The 21,646-nt window shown below is 44.9% G+C and overlaps 1 protein-coding gene across 2 annotated transcripts in view; it reads right to left on the bottom strand.

The window, feature by feature from the left end:
• Window positions 1-900: 900 nt before the first annotated feature.
• Window positions 901-21,646, bottom strand: part of STK32A (serine/threonine kinase 32A) — a 32,365-nt gene continuing 11,619 nt past the window's right edge. The window contains exons 4-12 of one of the 2 annotated variants that reach the window (XM_009285967.2): window positions 20,919-21,092; window positions 17,351-17,388; window positions 11,611-11,700; window positions 7,892-7,989; window positions 5,843-5,959; window positions 3,224-3,349; window positions 2,027-2,155; window positions 1,608-1,672; window positions 901-1,110 (exon numbers count right to left, since the gene is read on the bottom strand). In XM_009285967.2, coding sequence (XP_009284242.2) covers window positions 1,038-1,110; window positions 1,608-1,672; window positions 2,027-2,155; window positions 3,224-3,349; window positions 5,843-5,959; window positions 7,892-7,989; window positions 11,611-11,700; window positions 17,351-17,388; window positions 20,919-21,092 — 910 coding nt within the window. In that variant the 3' untranslated portion in view covers window positions 901-1,037. Of the gene's footprint in view, window positions 1,111-1,603; window positions 1,673-2,026; window positions 2,156-3,223; window positions 3,350-5,842; window positions 5,960-7,891; window positions 7,990-11,610; window positions 11,701-17,350; window positions 17,389-20,918; window positions 21,093-21,646 lie in introns of those variants that run through there. The other variant, XM_019473837.1, reaches the window with a different exon arrangement.

Raw genomic sequence — 21,646 nt, 5'->3', positions numbered from 1 at the left:
CAGTCTTGGCAAAGACCACACCAGGAGTACAGCTGTTCTGCAAACAGTAGCTGCTTAAATCAAGCATGATTTCAATGGTAGAGAGATTAAAAATACACATTCAAATTCACCTCTGGTGTTGGAAGCCAAACCCCATCAGATTCAGTGAGTTGCAGCAGTTTAATGTGATGGTGAATGGGTTTTTCAGGGTGGCCTGGAAAAGCATCTGGATGATGGTTATTCGCCAGTGCCTGGTTGTTAACTCTTCATTTCCACATCTGTCTGCATGCTCTGACCACTCACCAGCCAGCCCTGCTCTGCGAGAAATGGGTACAGGAACCAGCATGGAGAGAGGAGGAAACCTTTGCTGCCTCTTCCCAGCTAAGGAAGGAGATCATCGGCACTTCCAGCCCTCCATGCCCACACTCACGGGATGTTCGCAGGAGGTGTCTGTAAGCAAAGGCCACCTTTCTCTCTATGTGCTGGTGGAGATGCTGCAGATGAGAGCAGCCTCTTCCAGCTGGAGCCATCAACCGTGAGCCGACACAGAGTCCTGACCTCCACAGAGCCCGGACCCACAGTGCTGTCATGGACCCACCACCAGGACTGGTGCTAGCGATGACACCTCTACAAATGATGCACGCTCAACCCTTTGGTTACGCTGCTGGCAGTCGCCTGGCAGGCAGCACCAAGGGCTGTGTGATGCTGGCTAGCCAAGCCGAAAGGGTCAATACTGTCTCATCCATTTTCACACAGTCACACTCCTGCCACCAAGAAAGGCAAAATAATAGGATCTGCGTCCAACTGACTGTGGCAAATTGCAGAGGCAGCACCCACAGCCTCTCCCCCCCATGCCCAGGATCTGCCGGCTCTGGGGTGGAAGGTAGAGGGAGCGGGTGCCCCAGCTCCTGCCCATCCGTCCTGCCCTGGGCTATCAGAACTGTCCCGGCAGCAGTGGACGAGTCCGATGGCCCAGCATCGTGAAGGTGTGCGGGTGGGTGTGCGCTGGCCCCACGAGGAAAGCTCCAGCAGGGGCTGCGCTGCTCTCAGATGTTGTTCTAGTTGTCCTTGTACGTGCCTCTGCTTTTTGCCAGTGTTATGGTCTGGATGTCGTCGTGGTGGTGTCTCACCCTTAGGGAGAGAAAGGGACAGTCAAGCTGTGAGGGAAAGCCCAGGCAGTGCCAAGGCCCACGCAGTGGTGCGGCCGCCTGGGAGCATCCCATTCCCTGGCACGAGCCGCCACTTGTGACCCCCTGCAGCCACGAGCCCCTGCATTGCTGAGCCCCCGCAGTACTGGGCCCCCACAGCCACAAGCCCCCGCAGCCCCGAGCCCCCGCAGTGCTGAGCCCCCGCAGTAACAGTTTGCCGGCACAAACGGGGCAATTAATGCAGTTTGTGGCTGTGGGCCCAGCCCTCAAATTTCTTCTCAATAGAAGAGAAATGCCACGTCAGTCCCCGGCAGATGACCCATCACCAGCATTCACCAGTACCTGCTCTCCTCAGCTGCCTCATTAGTAAGCTCCTAAACCCCCATCTGCAGCATTTGCCAAGATGGCCCAAAACCCAAGTCTGTCAAAGGCTTTGACAAGGGCCAGAGTCTCTGATGCTGCTTCTGTATCAGTGCTTACTTTTCTCTGTTGAAAACAATGAAGTCCCTCTGGAGCATCTCTAGGTGCTTTTGAAGATGGCAGGCCTTTCACATTTGAATAGAAAAATAAAGAGATGGGGAATAAATTCACAGTTGACACGGAAAGACATTACAAGGACAATTTCAAGGAGATATAGAGATATCTTTAGGTATAGAGCATCTTTAGCACCACAGTGGGGAGAATGGCATTAAGACTCTCCTCTCATACAAAACCAGTGCGTATACATGCTGCCTTCCACCAAAGGGAAGATGCGAAGAGTCTTGGGAATAAAGTTGGTCATAAGAGAAAAAAAAAATGGTCTGTTTAAGCAGTTTGCTGTGGTCTTGTTAGATGGCAATCAGCTTTCTTGGAAAATGAGAGAATTGCTTGACCTCATGCTTGTACCTGCTTGCTCTCACCTGGGAGGAATTGTTTTTGCTGGTGTCTTTCTCCTTCTTAGCCAAGCGTTTTTTTTTCTTGTGAAGAGGTTTGGATTCTAGGATCATTTCTTCCAGTTCAAAGGTTGGGTCACAGTTCAGTCTGCCTTTCTGGAGGGGAGAGAGAGGTGGCCTTAAGTGATCAGAGCCTGTCTTGAAAAGTCCTTCATAAATTGGACTGCATCTGGGAGCTGAATTTTGTAAAAAATAAACTAATTACAACTGCACACATAGTCAGAATACCTGCTGTGGTTCTTACATATTTTGTCAGTTCCCTCAGCCAGGGGGACATATTGTCAAGGTGGCAACTGCTCTTTTTGTGCTCACTGCTTCTACTCTGCCCCTTGGCTGCTTCGAAGTGACGGTGAGGACAAGGACTGTGTGTCTCAGCTGGGCTGTGCCTCTGCTGGAAAGAGCACAGCAGCCTGCAAAACTAGTTTTAAAGCAATATATGTACACTCACCACAGAGAAAACCACCAACAGAGGGGGAAAATACATAAAATTAGCAAATATTCATAGTTTAGCCCAACTTTTGTTTGGCTGAAAAACAGTCGGAGTAACACTGCACACAACAAATTTGGATTATTTTCCGTAAGGGTTATGTTACTTCTGTGCTGTTTTAATCCAATTAAAAAAGGATCAGAAACACTAATCTACTGTATTTGTTATTTTACTATGAACAATAGGTTTGTCAGGGAGAGTCATTACAGGAAGTAACAATTATCATAAAATGGTGGGTGATCTCCAGGCTGCTCATGAGCCTATGTCTCTTCATTGGATTTTTGCATTTGAAGAGCTAGTCCTAAGCAGGGCTGCTAAGAAAGGTGGTTCAGTGCAGGACGGCTCACAGGCAGTGTCAGCGTGTGTTTCACCTAGCATGCCATGGACAGTCTGGAGCGTGTAAGACCAGTTCTGCATGCAGAAATTCTGGGAATATTATAAACAGAGCAGATCAATTTGGGGGCACACACTTTGTAGTCATCCCCATTACTCTTTATTACACCCACAGGAAAGTGAAAATTTTGCCCTTGCCTCTCTTTTTCCCTGTACCTTACAACATCTGATACTCTTGTGGAAATTTGTAAGAACTTCCCATGATCTGGTGCCAGGCATGAGGGCAGGCTGCAGCGTCTAACGCTTGGTTACATTGAGAACCTTTTAAATTAAAATTGCCTTACTGTGGGAATGAATTCTGGCATTATCCTTTTCTGGAGAACAGCATCCCAGTTCACATCTGACAGATACGGAAAGTCCTGGATATCTTTCAGCTGAGAAAAACGCTTCTCGGGGTTTGGCTCAAGCAACTGCAGCAAGAGTTAAATGGAAGAGGTGAGAAAGCGAGACCCTGAGATGCGAAATCAGAGATCAGGTACATACAGATGTGTCTGTAGCAGAGTTACACCAGGTAACAGCTGGGGCAGGGAAACCACCATCAGACTTTTGAGTGTGCATCTGTCAGTAGCTGCTTTTTGAGAAGGAGCTGCTTTTGCCCATGGCAAGTGGGACTGTCAAAGGGAGCCAGGGAACTGCCCAGGGCTGCGGTGATGGCACACAGTTACAGAGGCCCTAGGGACGGAGCTCCAGGACAGCTTTGGCTGTCATTGCTAAGTGTGAGGCTGAGGCAGGTTTTCAGTTTGGGCTGGACCGCAGGGTCAGCCGTGCCTCACCCTGTGACAAGGAGCAGCCGCTGGGGACACCATGGCCTCTGTCTCCGTCACTGGGGCTCAGGGAGGCACCCCAGGGACACCCTGCTGAGCGCAGCGCCGTGCTGCAGCACCCGGGGCCAGTCGCCCCGCTCCCGCCCCGTGCCATCTGCTGTCCCCACAGGTTGGATGCTCCACTCAACGGGGCTTGGGAAACACAGCGCCGGTGACACTGTGCATGAACACCGGCACTTCGAGCGGGTGCCTCTTTTCTGTTGCTCTGGCTCGGATTCCCTTCACCAGCGTATGCCAGGGGCTCACAATCTTTAACTCTATTTATTTTCATTTTTATGAACAACTTTTACCCCTGTAAAAGTTAGGCGCAGGCGATGAGGCGGCAGTGACGTTAAAACAATTTGTCCAAGGTTAAAAATAACCATTTGTTTCAGAATGGGAAGTTAAACTCATGCCTTTGTGTTCCCAATTTAATACCATATCAGTAAAACATCCCCTGTTTCCTCACTCTAGTAATGGAATATTCATAAGTATAATTCCAGTGTGAAATAATGGGTTCACACTGCTTATTTTCAGCAATTTTTAACATTGCTGTAGGAATTACTTCTGTGGAAGGAAATGACTGAGTTTGTCTCTGAAGTTCAAGGATTCATTGCATCAACTCCTGATAGTATGCGCTCCGAAAACCTAGCAGGAAAACCAGATGATCCAAACCCTCCGTAAAGGGATAAGGTGACCCCCTTAGCCTCCCGTCTCATGCTGGCGTGCAGCTGGGTGTGGGCAGAGAGGGCTGTGCGGAGTGTGCGGTACACAGAGACATCCCTCACAATTAATTTCCTTCTGTGGAGCTCTATGCTCCAGTCCTAATGTGAGCGATGCGGCTCTGCCATGAATGATAATTTGCCTTGAATGTTAATAAATACAAAAATTCACAGGAGATGTTTGAGCCAGGACAGAACCACAGTTGGCTTCATATATAATACATCTGGCTGTTAAACCAGATGCAAAGGGGCACTTGGAAATTTAAATAACTGTGACATTGCATTATTTATTCACAAGGGAGCCTATATGGCTTGTGGCATGTTGTGGTCCAGGGAAAAACTTCCAACATAACAACACAGAGGACATCTGCAGTAAATATCCCTATATTACTGTTAGGCTTAATGAAATATTAGCTCCATTTAATTTTAAGCAAATGGAGATATTCCTCAATTTTCTTCTTGGAAAATACGCCATGATTCTGCCTCTGCAAAGAACTGATGTCTCATTTTCATTAAAAAGTTTGAGAGTATTTCATTAGAGGTGACAAAATACTTCTACATACTATTTGGAACAAAAAATAGATGAAAGCTACGTTAAGTACTACTTTATTGCCTACACATACTTGAAAATTAGAAAACTACTTACATGCTTTCCAAAATTTGCAGCTAGTGCTGTTATGCAGGGTTCAGTATTTCAGCTTTGCTGCCACTGTATGCAAACAGTGTCTGACACTGTCAAGCAATAGTTTTGTTTATTGAAGGTATGGCTTCACTTCAAACATGATTTCAGCTTCAAAATGATTCCAGTAATGATTTTGAAGCAATTTTGATAACAGCTTTATTAAAAAATAATTACAGTTGTGCATAAACCACATGGCATCAAAGGATTTCAACAGCACTTACCAGCACTTCCTGCAAATCGTTTCATTATTGGGAAAAATGGTTTTAAAAAAAAAAAATTATGCAATTTTTAGCCAAATTTATTGACACATATATTAATATCTACTTCTAAGTTACGTCATTCCAGAGAGACAAAGTTATAGGGGAAATTCTGGAAGCAAAGACTGCATGTGTCCTTAGAAGAGATGCATTAGCAGCAGCCGCACTTGCCAGCACAAACTTCATCCCCATCAGTCCAGGATGCAGTACCGCTAGCTGTTCATTACATTAGTGCGGCTACAACATTAAAAGCTGGATATTTATGATATGGTACCATCTGAAGGTCACTGACACTGGGTCTGGACACAATTCGCAATGAATCCCCACAATTTACTGCAAAGGCCACAAAGCACGATGGAGGGACTCGGCTGCTTTCAGCAGACGCCCAGATACAATACATCCCAGCCCCTAAGCCATCCACTTCCACGGCTGCCCTCACCTTTTTGATTAGCGACACCATGCCTGTGGACCAAGCAGCAGGGTACATCACTGTAGCCGTCTTGAACACGTGAGCGATTTCATTTGTGGAAGTGTTGGAGCGAATATGATATGGCCTCTGAAAAATGCCACAGGGAAAGCATTTTAATTTACCTATTTTTTCAGACTGCTTGGGAAATCTTTTTAGAGCAAAGAAGCTCCAAACAAAGTCTCTTTGTACAGTCCCCAAGCCTCCCGTTGAAAGTCTCTCCCTGTGTGATTGTAGCTCAGTTGAAATAAACAAAATAATAATGTCAGCAAGAACAACGATAATAACTACATATTTAAACAGCATGACAGATAGGAGGCAAAAGTTAGAGTCATTAGCCAGCTTGCGTTTGCTAGGCCTTTTCAATATTTGTATCTTAAAAGGCTATCAAAAAGGATTTTATATATACGGTGCTATGGTTAGAGCATTCCCGATATTCCCCGTAAAATGTGCTGCTGTTTTCAGTCCTTCACTCATGTTGGCGACGACACAAGTAAAAAGGAGCAGGATTTCTCCCACCTATCAAATCAGCTGAAAAAAATAATGTCCCAGGAAGGGTTACAAGTCCCGGGTGTGACATCAGGCTGCAGGATGAGCCGTCCCTTCTGCCCCGTGACCAGTGTCAGGGCAAACTGGTGGCCGAGCCGTCTCTGAGGAGTACTTGCCTGCACACCGCCGGCAGGAGCAGAGCCAGGCCACCCCGGCGCCAGCTGCGCACTGGGGAACTCAATCTAAAATGATGGGCAATGTACAGCCCGTGTTACCACGCAGGTAAAGTCACCTCCACGTTTAACTCCCAACTACAACAATACTACTGTCTTACTTTGAAAGAGAATTTATGATGGTAGCATGTTTCCATTTTGAAAGATTTTTGATTCCCAGACTTTTACAGTATTTTGGGGGAGTGAGGATGTTAAAAGTACATTAAAAAAATAGTATCTATAGACTGTGAGATCAAATCACGTGCATTGTGCTTAACAAGTACTGATACTAGACGGACCTCAAGGTCTTCCTTCACTTCCCCCATGTGGTAACCACCACTGGTGCCACCATCTTAATCACGGTTTGAACACGTAGCAGCATTTCTACTCCCATCTTTGGAAATAGTGCCATCAAGTCAAAAGTCAATGTAATGACCAGTCCTGCAATTCATTTAACATTACAAATGGAAAACTCAAATATTATATTAATATGTTTACAGGGGGTACATGGTTTCAGTTACCCAACAGGTCAGACAACCATGTCCCCTTAATGTGTACTAACTTGATCACTCACCATTTGAAAAACTCAAATTCATTTGAAAATCTGTTCTTTAAAATATATTAATCAAAACTTTTTTTTTAGGCATTCTGCAAAGATTGATGATAGAGTTTCTTAAAAAAGTGTTTTGCATACTCGTACTGAAAGAAGAAGTTTCCTAGCCTCACAAGATTTTAAACAACCTTTTGCTTAGAAGAATGTAATTTAAATAATTTTGCCCCACTTTTTTTACACAACACTTCCAAAACACTAATCTAATCATCTGTCTACAAGGCCCCCAACCTTACCTGAGTTAGCAGCAGAACACTGACATGACAGGCAGGGACTGTGCTTTATTAATAATTTACACATTGCGGTTTGCTTTTGCTTAAACTGCTCAGTCTTACTACAACAGCAACAAGATTTTTTTTCAAGTTTTCTTTTTTTCCTTGCAGGATGGGATCTCAAAGTAAATTATATTGCAGCCCAAACTTCAGGAGCTGTAACTCATTTGTGTTGCCCAGCTTACACCAACCCCGAGGCCCTCGGGCACAGCGGGGAACTGTCATGACACGTTCTGTATTGCGACAGTTTCTCTGAGCTCTTAGCTGTGATCACAAGAACCCTCGTGAAGATGTGGTTTCTGCTTCCTATGCTGTAATAACCCTTAAAGCCTTGAATTTGGCTCGGCCCTTTCATCCCTGTTAAAAAGGATTATCCTTTTCAACAGAGTGTTTAAGGAAAGAGACGGACAGACGGGGACAGGAGCCTCATGTACAGTACCCGGGTCCTGAGCAGCTCGTAGGCAGTGATTCCCAATGACCACCAGTCCACAGCGAAGGAATAGCCGGTGGGTTTTGTGGAGTTAAACATTTCAGGTGCTGTGAAATACAGAAAAAGGAAAGGTTGCCTTGCTGCAATCTTGAGTGGAAATCAGCAACACAGAATGCTTGATCCATGCCACAGAGAGCATCCCTGCTATTCTGCCTAGGACACAAATTAGCATATTACCCATTACCATGCCTTTGATAATTTCTGCTTTTTTCTTCAAAACAATAGCATATGGCTGGTAGAGTGGTCCTTTACTGAAACACCGCTGAGGTGGACACGAATCAGAATGCACAGGTTTCCTTGCAGCAATTAATTTTTTGGTCTTTGTCAGGTTCCTCAACTGCTGTCTTAGCCTTGCAATGCAGAAGAATCCCACACCAAGGACCCTCAGCGTGGAGGGAAGCGCAAACACCCGTGTGTGCGAAGCACCCTGATCTCCCACCCTGACAAGCGCTGTGCAGCCCGCTGCTGCTGCTCCCTGCAGCTGCACAGCAGGACCTGCCAACCTCGTGTCCTGCTCGGCACTGAGCGCCGTCTCAGAGACCTGACCCAGTTCCCAGCACGCCAGCTTAGCACAGATATTTGCCTGCCCTGGGAACAGACACACCTTGAAATCTTGACCCTGCTGACTAACTACATGTCCAATTAGTACGGTATGAAACATTTTCTACTGTGTTAAAACCCAAACAAGTGTTTCAGCTCCTCTGTGCCTTAGTCTCCCCACCAGTGAGATGGGCTGTCAATAATTTTAACTGCAGTGGACTGTTACAAAACTTAATGGATTAATGTGTGTAAACAATGGGATGGCCTTGAGAAACAGGTGTGCTATCACCTTTGTAACAGGAATGTTTAATGTTCGATAAACACAATGCAATTCATTTGGATTATAGAATGCTTTATGTAATCACTCAGATTCACCAGACCCAACTGATTTCCTATATTGTACAAAGCACTAAAACTCCAACTGTCCTGGCGCAGAGCCCTTCCCGCGCTGCTGTGCTCCCGCTCCTGGGGCACCCCAGAGCCCCACAGTCCCCTCCACGTGGATCTCTCGGTGCTTCTCTGCCCACAAAGCCCAAAAATAAAAAACTCCTTTTGCTGACACAGGACTTGCCCGTTACACCACAGTAAATGTGCTTCGGAATAAGGACTAACCCTAATTCACTGAATCTAGGCATAAAATTGGCCTGAGTATCTCCTCACCCCCCTCAGAAAGCCTGTCTGCCCTCAACTAGTGCTCAGTAGATCTTCACGTTGGAAAGCTGTTCCCATCCCACTCATATCTCTTTGTTCATTTTTAAAAAGTACTTCAATCTGGCAGAGGCTAAATACAGCCTCACACAGTGAATGAAAGCAGCTTTTTAGAAACATTAATATGCAGTGTAAATGTAGACATAGTGCCAACTGCACCCTTGGCAAGGAAAAGCAAATTTTAACTGAACGAAGCCTGAGAGCCACAGCTTTTTAGGAGGAGGTTACCAGGCTAATAGGAAGTGGGTGGAGGCACAGACTGAAATGCTCTTTCTTAGCAAATAAATTTCCCTTTTGAGATTAAGGAAAAAAAAAATACTGTAGGATTTTTGTGTGAGCTGGGAGGCAAGAATTGCTCTAAAAAAACAAAACAGGGAGCAATGCTTTCTTTTTGTGCATGTTTTCCTTTTTAAAAGGATTGCACTGGTGGTGCAAAGGTGAAAGGTCAATTTGGTCATCTTGATAAAAAGGAGATTCCCAGGGGATTGCCCTAAGGGATTTGGCTCTGCAGCAGCTGTAGGGAGGCTGTATTACTTGGGTCTGAGAGACAGTGTTACTGTATATGAAAGGGTGTATTTTCTGTGGGAAGGGTTGTGTTAGCTGTATAGAAATGCTTTTGAGTGTTTTTGCTTAACTTAGGAAAGTTGAATTTATGGTTATAAAGATTTTTCTGTGTAATGTTTGCACAGGAGTTCTTTTAGCGTTAGCTCAGGATATTTCTCTGTGGTTCACTACCTGCATGCTCTGGCCCCGATTCCTCCCAGGTATGTCAATGTTATTTTGCTTTATGTTTATTAACTGTGCTTGCGCTATAAGTATCAAGTGGGTCTCTTGCTGTCTGAAAAGTCAGCTGCTTCACTGATTTGACCAGTAAGTGAACATAAGTAAGTTTTCTGTAGTCCCCTTTATAAAGGGGAAAAGAAAAAGAAGCACATTTTCTTTTGAGTAGTAGGGAAATGAGGTCTGCATAGGGAGCAATCACTGTATGTCTTCCTCCTGTGTGTGTGTTGATTTGCTCATGAAAACTGTTTCTCCAGCTGACCCAAGGCTGCTGTGGAGTGATCCACCTGCTCCAGAGCCACTTTGCCCCAGGAGAACATCCCTCCATGCACTCCTACAGCTGCCGGCCAAGTTTTCTTGCCTGGGACTAGTCCCAAGCCATTGTCTGGAGATAAAAAAGCTTCCCCTAAACTGTATTTTTTGTGAACTGAAGAAAGATGGGGAAGGGGATGGTATGTAACCATAGCAACCAGCCCAGCTACTCAGCTCCCTGGGCACCTGGAGGCTGGTATTCCACTTCCACAGCACCAACACTGTGCTCTGTACGCCATGGGCAGGTCAGCATGCAAATGTGCTGAGCACTGGGGAACTGACTCAGCAGCCCTCCAGAGCCTTGCTGTGCCTTTCCCTTCTGTACACCTCCGTTCCCAGGCTGCATGTGGCTGGCTTTCACTTGTTGGCAGAAATAACCACATCTACTGCTACCGGCAACATAGGAGGGGTTTTCAGAAAGACTGAAAAATAGGCTCAGCATTTAACTTCCAATTGTGGCAGCCACTTCTGCACCAGCTGTGCCTCCCTTTCCTATGGGCAATGCACATCTGTCACCACTGTGCTCTGCAGACCCCAGTTACAGTTGCCCTCCCATCCTGCTGTTTGAAGACAGGATGCTGTCCTCGGCGATAGAGATCAGAGCTAAAGCCTCACTCGCCTCTTTCTGATGCAGATCTGGCATCAGCGCAGCAATGCTCTTGACTGTGTCAGCCTGACACCAAAATATGGGCCCTTCCCTACCATGCCCACCAGATGCTGCAGCCCAGGAAAACAGCAAGTTTTAAGTCCACTCACTTGGCCTAAATACAGAGTAATGCTAGTTTTTAAAGCAGCTGGTTTATATAAAAATTCAAATCATGAGCTACTGATGCAGCAGTGTAAGAAAGACTTGTGCTAATGTACTGAGAGACCAAATACAAGCCTTTGTGCTTCATTTTCCTTCTCAAGGGTAGTGAGATCATTTCACCATTGCTACATGGCTTGACTGCTACTTGGGAAATGCTCTGAGATCTCAGGAGTGCAACTATCTTATTTTATAATCAAAAACATGCTGTACAGTATGGCATAACGGCACTAAAATCTGTGTTTGTGGTATGCTTGCTTTGGTCTGTTGTGTGAAATCAGTAGATGGATGTACATTTTCCAGCTGCATCAGGGTGTTACTGGGGAGGGACTCCCGTCACACTCCCCTGCAGCACCTCTCAAGGTTGTTCCTCATTTCAAACAAATGCATATGTTTTGTTACATACCAGGAAGAAAAGAGTTCAAACTCTCATCAAAAAGACTTCATCTGTATTCCACCACAGCTGTCAAATCAAGCCCATAAAATGGCAATTAAAGAATACATAATTGTCATCGGTTCTTACCCATATACGGCTTTGTGCCAGCAATGGTGGTGACTTGTATTTCTTTAGTCAGCATCGTGGCAATATTGAAATCGGTGATATGCACGTGTCCTGAAAGACAAAGTTTAATGTGTAACTTGATTTGCTTTAATTTCACACAAGAAACAGCTTTGAATCAGAAACTTTAAGTAAAATACTCTATGGAAAGGAGTTTCCAGGAAAAAAATATTCTGGTGGGAGAACTGATAGAAAATATTTCAGCTTGCAGGCTGCTTACAGATGTATCTTGTTACATCAAATATCCCCTTATTTACCCTTTGGGGAGCAAAAAAATTGAGTTCTCCAAGAAGTCATTTAATGATGATTGTTTTGAGTCTTTCTAAATTTTGGGGGAAAGAGGACTGAACTTTTCTCACAGAAAAAAATCCACTATGTTTTTGAAAAAAAAAAAAAGAAAAAATCCTTTATTTTTGGCTTTCTAGCTACTTGCCCTGTGGTGTTCCCAGGTACTAAGCACTCTCTCCATTTTCCTCTTTAGAGGATGTCTCTAGAATGGAGACATAAATACCTTTGGCAGCAAGCAAAAGAGCCTTGCGCAAGAATCAAATGTCATGAAAACCCCCTTGTGGGGTAGGAATGGTTTCTGCTATCACTGCTACAGTATGCACAACTGCTGCCTGCAAACTGAAAAGGAAATGAGGTGGATGTGGTTTGCAGGGATGAGAAAGGAAATGCTTCCACCTAGCTCTTGCCTGCTCTTTTACTTGCACTTTTTTTTTGCAAGCACTTAATTTATTATTCCTTATTCACTAAACTCATATCAGTGAGCAGACCAATCATGTACAGCAGTAGAGGTGATCATCACTGAAGTGAATTTATTTGAAACTTGTGGGTTAGTTCAGCCTAATTCTTCTGACTAAATGCAGGTAGTCTTTTCTTCCTCCTGACCTCATGCATCTTCTCCTAAGGCACTGAACTTGCTCATCCCTGACAGAGCTGGGCTCATTATCAAAAGCATCAGATGTTTTGTATGTTGTGTTTTGCAGACTCATCACCCTCCTCTGCAATAACAGAGGATGGCTGAATTGCTGTTGTTTCCTCTAACTACAGAGATCAAATCAAAGTGGCTTTCTACTGATGGAGATGCTATGACAATACTTCCCTCAGTCATTAGCTTCAACAGCTAGAAATTCACTGCTGCTTTAGTTCATGAGTTAAAGTAGAATAAGATCACCTTTATATGTCTAAAAGCTGATGTTCTGGTAATGAACTCCTGTTGTCTTGTTTGGATGCTATGAAACATTTAAGTAAATCTTTACAATTTTGCCTATATATCTGTTATATGAGAACAGTGATACAAGTTTGCCTACTGCAAATATCAGATCTAACTGGGAAAATTTGGGGCATAAAAGTAGAATTTGTGATTTCACCTAAAACACTGTATCACGTCCATGTTCCTGCCTGTGTCTCTTCAATGATACGTGCAGTGTGTAAACCATAGGAGCCTCTTGCCCGCGCCCTGTATTAGCTGTGGCCAGTGTGCAAAATGCACCCTGGAGCAGGCAGATCCAAACCGCGTGTCCTGCAGCTTGGGAGGATGGCTGGATGTACATGTACAGCTCCTCTAGAGACAGGCTAGCAGTGGATCAGGTGTCCATCAGAACTGGTGGATGCAGGCCTGCCATGCTTTATGCAAAGCCGGGTGTGTTCAGTGTTTGGGCTGTGAGTTTCCAGGGACAAGGACTACCTCTTTGTTAGGCACTGTCTCCTGCCTTGCACCAAGCCCTGGTCTGTACATGTCCTGACACTACTGCTAGGCACACAGACTGGGCAGACATGACCCTTATCCAGAAGGCCCTGGGATCACGCCGCAACCACTTAACTTCCACCTCCATGTCAGCATCTGGCGAGGATAAATAAATCCTTCAGCCCCTCCCCATGAAGTTATCATCCAGCTTGTCAGCAATTTCAAATTCCACCATCAGACTGCCTCAGGCAGGGAAAGGGCAGGTATGGCTCAGCAGGACAGCAACCTGCTAACAGCCCCATTCAGATGGGACCTGTCTCTGCACCTGTGGGCTCTCTGGGCTGTGAATCCCATTGAGACACAGATTTCCTTATCAAATCTGTGGTGCTTGTTAGGCTTCAGTTTGAAGGAAGAAAGGAAAACTTGAGATCCCTCTGGTGAGCCATGGGCACTGCTGGGAGAGTGTAAGCGGGGTGTCAGAGCTTGCCCCTCACACGGTACCCAACCAATCTGTCAAGAGCACGTGTCTCTTCTTGCTGCTTACACTGCTTTACAATATCAGCCCGGCCCTCTCTTCTTCTGTCTGCCCACTAAAGAACAGGCATCAAATCGCTGGGGAGTACTTGAGAGAATGACATACAACTGTCTTGTCTGGATTATGTCCTCTACGTCCTTGCATTGTTTTTTCTTTCATCTCTAGCTCTCATTCCACTTTGTGGGGAGCTGTTTTCATAAATATGAACCATGAAGACTTATTAAGAATTTGATATTTCAAGCACAAACGTGCCTTTCTCTGGATGCATCTTTTAAATCATTCACCTCAAATAAATCACAAGTTTTATAAACTAGCCCACTTGGGAAATTACCAAATCAAGCCAATGAGGCTGAGGAAGAAGGCTCTGGAGAGTATGACGGGGCTGAACAGCGACAGCAGAGTTGCAGAATGGGGTGGTCTGGGTGACCAGGGATGGCAGCTACTGGTAGCCAAGAGGGAAGTGCTGAGTGTTGCTGCTGAGCTTTAGGGTCAAACTTTAAGGCTCATGTTTACCTGATTGCTCAGCACCTCTAACTGCAGTCAGTTTTGCAACAGCACAGCCAGAGCTGTACTCTGGGCACCATGTTCTTCCCGAAGCTCATCCTGCCTGCCTGAAATTGGCACTTTCAAATCAAGCCTTTGGTTCTGCATTAAGGCAAAGAATTTTCTTACTGTATTCAGCACCTCTATTACTACATAATTCCTTCACCTTTCTAGAGCATCTTTTGTGTATAAAAATATAAAAAACTCACCCATTTTAGTGCTGCCCTCGAGAACCTTTCGGCAGTGGTACAAGAAATAATGCTGAGCAAAGCCATTACAGGGCTCTTGCAAAAAAACCTCTCAGTTTTACTAGAGATAAAACTGAGCTTTTCTTCAATTTTATTAGATAAATGACCTGGCCAAAAACTCCTGATGAATTAGTCACAATTCCTGGAAACTGCCATCTGTTACATTCTTTTATTCCCAGGTGAGCTGTGCTGTCATTGAGCCAAATCGATAGGCTTATCATTAAAGGAGGAAATAACTTTGTGCTTGAAATGACTGTTGAAGGTGGTCAGCTGCTGAGGATTTTTTCATTGTGGGACCTGATCCAAATCTCTGATGTTGAACAACTGCTTTATTTATTGCACAGAAAGACATTTGCCCGATATTCCACTTTATTTATGGCTTTAATTTCTTATTTCTTAGCTGAAATTGATATGGTAATACAGAATATCACCGACCAGGGTGACAGAGGCAAATGCATGAGGTGTGTGTTAAGTTCATGACAGTCAACAGCCAGACAACACATTTCAATGTGTGGCATCATGAGAGGCATTTGTACTATCAAAAGCCTGAACCAGCCTCCTACACAGAGATCAGATGATGTGCACATCACTGCAGCCTCGTCAGTGATTAACACCATCAAAAGGGTGCTGTGGTTTGTAACAGACATGGGCACCTTTTGATATGTAAATCTGAAAGGGTGAAGGAGTCACAGCTGGAAAGGTACTTCACAGCTGGAAAGGGAGATGGGCCAAACAGAGTTAGGGGGCAAGAAGAGTCTAAAAAATGAAGGACTGAAGTCTGATTGCTGAAGGTCTTCAGGTGCTTCATACTCTCAGGGGACTGGTCTCAATCAAGAACATTATAAAAAAAATGTTAGCAAATAGCATATATTTTGTGATCACAGTTGTGAAAGCCTGGTGAAGAGAGAGAGGGAATGAGGAGCTGCAGCTCTGTTCCATGGGGAAAGAGGTACTGAAAAACAAGCACTATCTACTAGGCTAAATATTTATAAACATGCTACAGTAACAGTTGCTCTGGGGACAAGAAAAAAATTGAACTGTGTGCACAAAGCTTTCTGTATGCATGAGAGGACACACCTTTGCTGCCATGGATGAAGAAAAGAAATACTACAAGTCATAGTCAGAAGGACACTGAAGTCAAGGGTACATCCACAGAAAATAACTCTGAAACCTCTGCAACAGACAGTTAAAACATTACAGTGAGCAGAGAATAGGCTCAAAAATCAACCCAAATTGCAGTGTTGTTATACAAGTTCGTAGGTTATGTCCTGCTGAGCTGAATGCAACTACAGAAACAAGCAGAGCTTCTTCCCCTTTGTTTTTTCCCTCTTCAGAGGAGTGCTGACCGACATTTCAGCGGCTCTAGCACTCCCAGCTCCCTCTTGGGTGGCTGTGTCACCCCAGTCCTATGGGGCACAGAGGTAGGGTGGTTCCTGGAAGATGGTCGCAGGTCACTGTGTCCGCTGGCAAGTACTGACCGAGCACAGCCCCGCACCGGTTCCGCACAGCGCTGGCTGGGAGAGTGGCCCCAGAGCCACGGCAGTGCTGGGAACACCCCAGCCCCGGCTGGCCGAGCAGGTCCACGTCGCATCGGTGGACGCTGGCGGGAGGGAGGATGGAGGATGAGTTTCTGCATCGGTCTGTGCATGGGGCAACAGCAGGAGACGTACCGAGTGAGGCAGGAGAGAGGCTACTGCACTTGGAGGCAGAAGCAGCTTTTCTGACAGCTCCTAAATAAATAATTAGCTAGCACTTTGAAATTAGAGGTCATATGCAAAATGGGTAGAGTCTGGGCTTGGGTGCTGCCAGGCAACCCTAGTCACACACAAGAGCCTCTGAAGTGGTAATGAATTCAGACACGCCTTGTCCCTGTACTGACTTTTTCCCTTCGAGTGCCTTGCTGTAGTTGCTAATGAAGGTTTCTCACAACAAGGCAGTTAGTTACACAGATTTTCAAAAAATACGAAATGACAAAGTGTTTTTCTAATGAGTTAAAAGCTAATAAATATCAGACAACTCGTCACTGCAAGAGCTTTGCCAGGACAAAAAATGTGTCTAGAAAGTAATGCAAGAATATAGTTAGAGTTTTGCCTGCGAAAAAGACTAAAGAAAAAATTATAGCAACATCTATAATATACCCAGCCCCAAATCCTCTTCAGAGCTCCCTTCAAATGTCAAATGCTCAAGGAAAAAGAAAATACCTGAATGAAGATTATCTGTTCAACCATAATTCATTCTGTTTGTGAGCATACATTACACACAGCCTGCAATTACATGAGCATTTTCATTCAAATGATTACATCTTAAGCAAGAGCCAAGAAGGTCTTAAAATAAGGTCTGCTAGGCAACTGACCACAAGCAGCACAAAATGTGTTGCCCCTGCCAGTGCCTTCTAGAGACACCATTAGGTCAGTCAGTCAGAGGAGGTGTTGATTAAACACTAAGGCACCCCGAGAAATACTGCAGCAACACAGGGTGCCCAGCGCCCTGAAGGTACACGACGCTGCCGCTCAAAAAGCAAAAGACAGCAACCAAAGCATGAAAGGATGGTCCTGTTCCTAACTGAACTGAGGGAGAGAAAACAACACAAAATGAGGAAAACAGCAAGCACTGAAACTTTAACTTGGATGTCCTGTTTCTGACTCTGCTTTCATGCATATGCACAACCACAAAGCAACTGGCACTTACCATGCTCATCCAGTAAAATGTTGTCAGGCTTGATGTCTCTAGGAAAAAAGGCAGAGAAGGGGAGACAGCCATTAGCCTAGAAAAGTGACATAAAACACGGCTGCAGACACTTTAGGAAACCCAGGCTCCGGGCAGGGGACACGCTGCCAGAGACATCATGCCCTAGAAAGTGTCTTTGCTGGGGCTCTTGAGCTCTGATGTTCCTGCAGGTTTTGATTTAGGCATAAGAGAGTGACTAATCAAACAACAAAAGCAGAAATGGTAGTACAGGGCTATGGCTGTGAAGGCTGCTGTGGTTTGGTCTAGCAGCACCCAGGTAGTCCACCTACAACGTTAGAGCTTCTTTTTATCTTTTTCCTCCTTTTACTTCTTAATCTGTTTCAATACTATATTGAGAGCTGTTCCCCATTTACTCAGTAAAAATTAAATTATTTTAACATCTTTGTTCTAGAAACAGATGGGTTCCCCACAGGTTTTGTTCCTGAATAAAAAACAAAAAATAATACCTATAGCAACACTGTAGGGAGAAAACATACACCTGATACGCCAACTGTATCCACCTGAGTGACTCTACAAGACATTACCTGGTTTTAATGAGCTAATTACATCAGTCCCCATTCACCTGCTATCAGTCTGAGCCAGACACGGGGCAATTTAATGCACCATAAGGAGATATCACATACACAAGGCAGGCACACGTGCAATAACCCTGGACTGTCCTGATGCTTTCCACCAGGCCCAGGGGTTCAAAGGGAAGAAATTAGCAGGTTTAGGATTTTATCTTTAAAAATGCAATCACTAAGATAAAGTTTGAATTCACCTAGCCACCTGGAATCAAGAAAAGACAATATATCTAATTATCATGTAATAGCTTACGGTTCTCTGGCATCTTCTCACCCAGACTACTTCCAGTGGGTTATAAATACCAGTTACCTTCCTTGTGCCATCCCCCATCACACAGGTAACCTCAGGGACAGGCATCTTTATCAAGAGAGAATGGGGTGGCTTCAGGTAAGTGGCTGGTTTTCCCGTAAGCGCAGCAAAACTGTGCCACAGGTTAGAGCCAAACAGTCCAGGTGGTCAGAAGCACTGTATTTGATAGCGAAAAGCGATGCCACACTTGGTATTTTTGAGAAAATGCTAACTTAAGGAAAAAGGTTAAGAAATGTTTCAGCAAAAAGAGTTTGAAAAAAAATGGATTATTTGAATCCCTTGATACAAAAATATTTTCAAAGTTTTGAAATTAACCGTAAAGATAGGTTTCCGTGTCTCATCCAGTTTTCAACTTTTTTTTTTTTTTTTTTTTTTTTAATTTCCACTGGGTCCTTTTCTGATATCACTCAGTCTGGTATGCAGCCTATGGAATTACACCAGCACAGTGAGAGCATTCCTAGGATGCAAACAATGAGCAGGGATCATTTTGTTTATTGATTATTTGTATATTTATTTTTTATAAACTGGTTATACCATTTCCTAGCCTGAAAAAATTAACAAATATTTCCCACTCTTCTACATGTAGGTGGGAAATAATTCCAGCCATCAGTCTGTGTTTGCTGCCTCTGCACAGCTTTGTTCAGACAAAATAAGCAATCACTTGCCTGTCTCCTGATGTTCCCAATTACAGATGTTGCAGTGTAATTGACTCAGCTGAGTCACTTTATCAATCTAACACCATCCCACTGGGTTACAGTGTTAAACAACTTGCATTACAGTGTTAGTTAAATAACTTGCAAATTTTACAGACTGTCATACATGTTTTGTTGTACTCGAGTCACCTTAAACTCGTATAGCTGCTTGAAATACACATTGCAGCATAAACTTTAGCTTGTCCCCCCTATATTTACAAATAACCCTCTGGGAAATCCCAGGAGTTTTGCCCCTTGGCTGTCCTCTTCGTACCTGCCCTTTCGCTGCAGCCGTAGCAGGATGCCAGCCCACCCCTCGGCGATCCTGATGGCCACACGACTGCAGGGATGCGGCTCAGAACGGGGACGCAGCCCTCCAGGCACCCTGTGCTCCCTTAGCTGTTACATCTTCCATCATTACGAGGAGCAGTCTCCTTCTCATGCAGACTCGTTCTTACAGCATTGAATCATGAAGAACCTCCAGCCCCTTAGTCCTAAAAACACTACTACTAATTGTAATACACTACTAATAGAGAAGGATTTCTCCCTTGTGCTTCCCTTAGGCCTGTGCCCCACTCACTTTGTTCAGGCCAAGCCAACAGTGTGAGGATTTACCCCTCGCTGCCCAGGACAGAGACAGCCGAGTCTGCATTTCATGATGTTTAATTCATGCTCATCCATTATTTGGTGCCGGTGAGCAGGTGCCGGGTGGAGGCGGCCAGCACAATGCCCCCATCACCGCACGCTGGCTTCGTGTCCTGGACCACAGCAGTGCACGTTGGAGCCTGAACAGGGCAGCTGGGATGGCCTGCCTGCCAAGATCAGGTGCATCAGAGTAGAAATCTATGCAGGTATAAAATAAAACAAGCAGCATGAAAGATGAGACTCCTGAGAAAGTGGGAGCTATCCCCAAAGAGGTCTGGCTCCAACTGAAGCAGAGCAAAACGTCTCTGGTGCTCTGGGGTTCTCCACAACTGTGGAGGGCATGCTACGGGCACACCAAGCATCAGCCTTTCTGCTTTCACATCTCAGAAATGGCAGCCAAACGCTACGGACATCAATAAGCGTTAATCTTCATTAGCCCTTGAATAGCGTGTTCCTTCCCTTACTAACAACCAGGATCATCTCAATTTTAAATTTTGTACCATGCTTTATTTTTACACTTTACAAGAATGCTCTTCTGGAGTGATATTTATAAATGAGATAATTTTCTCCCGGCCTTTATTAACCCTCTGCTAGTCCATCCCTGTTCATACCCCCTGTTAGCAGCTACTAAGTCAAACCCTTGGACCCCCGAGGTTTGCATTGCCCAGTACACCAGTAGGAAACAGCTGCACGTCTGTCCGTCCAGAGCCAAACCCTGCCTCTCCAACGAGGGAAAAGCTCTACCTCCTCTGTTATTTTGCAGGTCTTCAAATGTGTGGGAAGAGCTCAAATATTTTTTCACTGGCCATGAAAAATCTTAGTGGCCAAAACAAAACTCTCACCACTTCTAGAAAGCGATTTAATCTCATACAGAAAAAAGCTGTGTTTGGTCCCGTTCCTTGTCTTTCAGTGCGGTACAGAGAGGGGAGCAAAAGGGAGACACCTTCCAGTGTGACAGCAGGGGAATTCTGAATGCTAATGCCTACCCTCCCTGGACCAGGAGGAGTATTAATGAGCTACAGCTAATTAAACCTATTAGAGGCAGCTTTTTGCAGGATCAGCAAACAAATCAAATATGCTATATCAGGGCTATCCCAGAGGGAGAAATAACATGCTCCCTGTTGTATGTGAAATGCTTTTCTCTGGGAAGCCTAGTGTTTTACATAAAAGCAAACATATGTGGGAGAATATTTTGTTTAGTTCTTAAGCTTCTATTTGCCCTTTCATGTCAAAGAGGAACAAGTCTGCCCCTACTGCAGTCTACGAGCATCAGTCCACCTATGAGGTCCCCAGCTGACCTGTGGATGATGTGCCTGCTCTGGAGATAGTCGAGGGCCAGCACCAGCTCACAGATGAAGAGTTTCACAGTGCCTTCTTGGAACCGCACGTTTTGTTGGAGATGGTAACGCAGGTCCCCTCCAAGCAGCAGGTCTACAACCATAAACATATCTTCTTCATCCTGGAACGAGTACCTAAAATGGCATAAGCATGGTTCAAGGATGATAATATTAAAAAAAGACAGGTTAAGTGGTACCTCTGGGAATACTCATAACTCCTTGGAACTTTTTCACTTGGTAAATAATAATTTCATTACCTTTCCATGCTCCGTTTCCCACTGCAACTAATCTCCTACCACCTATATTCTCAAAGTAATAGAGATGACAATAATTTAGCTTCAGATCCATAACCAAGTCAGTGCAGCTTGTATGAACAACTACCAGCAGGCCCACTAGAAGAACAGGAACCCAACGTTTTTATGTCGAACTTGTTACTATCAGCCACTTCAAAAACAAAGCCACATCCAAACCCATTACTCTAATGCAGCTTGCTGCTAATTTCCTCCCCCTGACAGCTGTGAAGGGAGATGGGACAGGAGGCTGGCAGACAGGCACAGCTCTCAGGCACGTTTATCACGGGATACGAGTGGCAGTGACTGATAGCACAGACCAGAAGGGGCCTAGGAGGTGCAGCCCATGCATTTTTTGTTTCGGGGAGGACCTCATACTAACGCTTGTTTACTGCTTCC

The sequence above is a fragment of the Aptenodytes forsteri genome, unplaced genomic scaffold (genome assembly GCF_000699145.1).
Source record: "Aptenodytes forsteri isolate BGI_AS27 unplaced genomic scaffold, ASM69914v1 Scaffold54, whole genome shotgun sequence".
Taxonomy (NCBI): domain Eukaryota; kingdom Metazoa; phylum Chordata; class Aves; order Sphenisciformes; family Spheniscidae; genus Aptenodytes; species Aptenodytes forsteri.
Note: the sequence above shows the minus strand (reverse complement) of the source record. Positions and strands in the feature narration are given on the sequence as shown.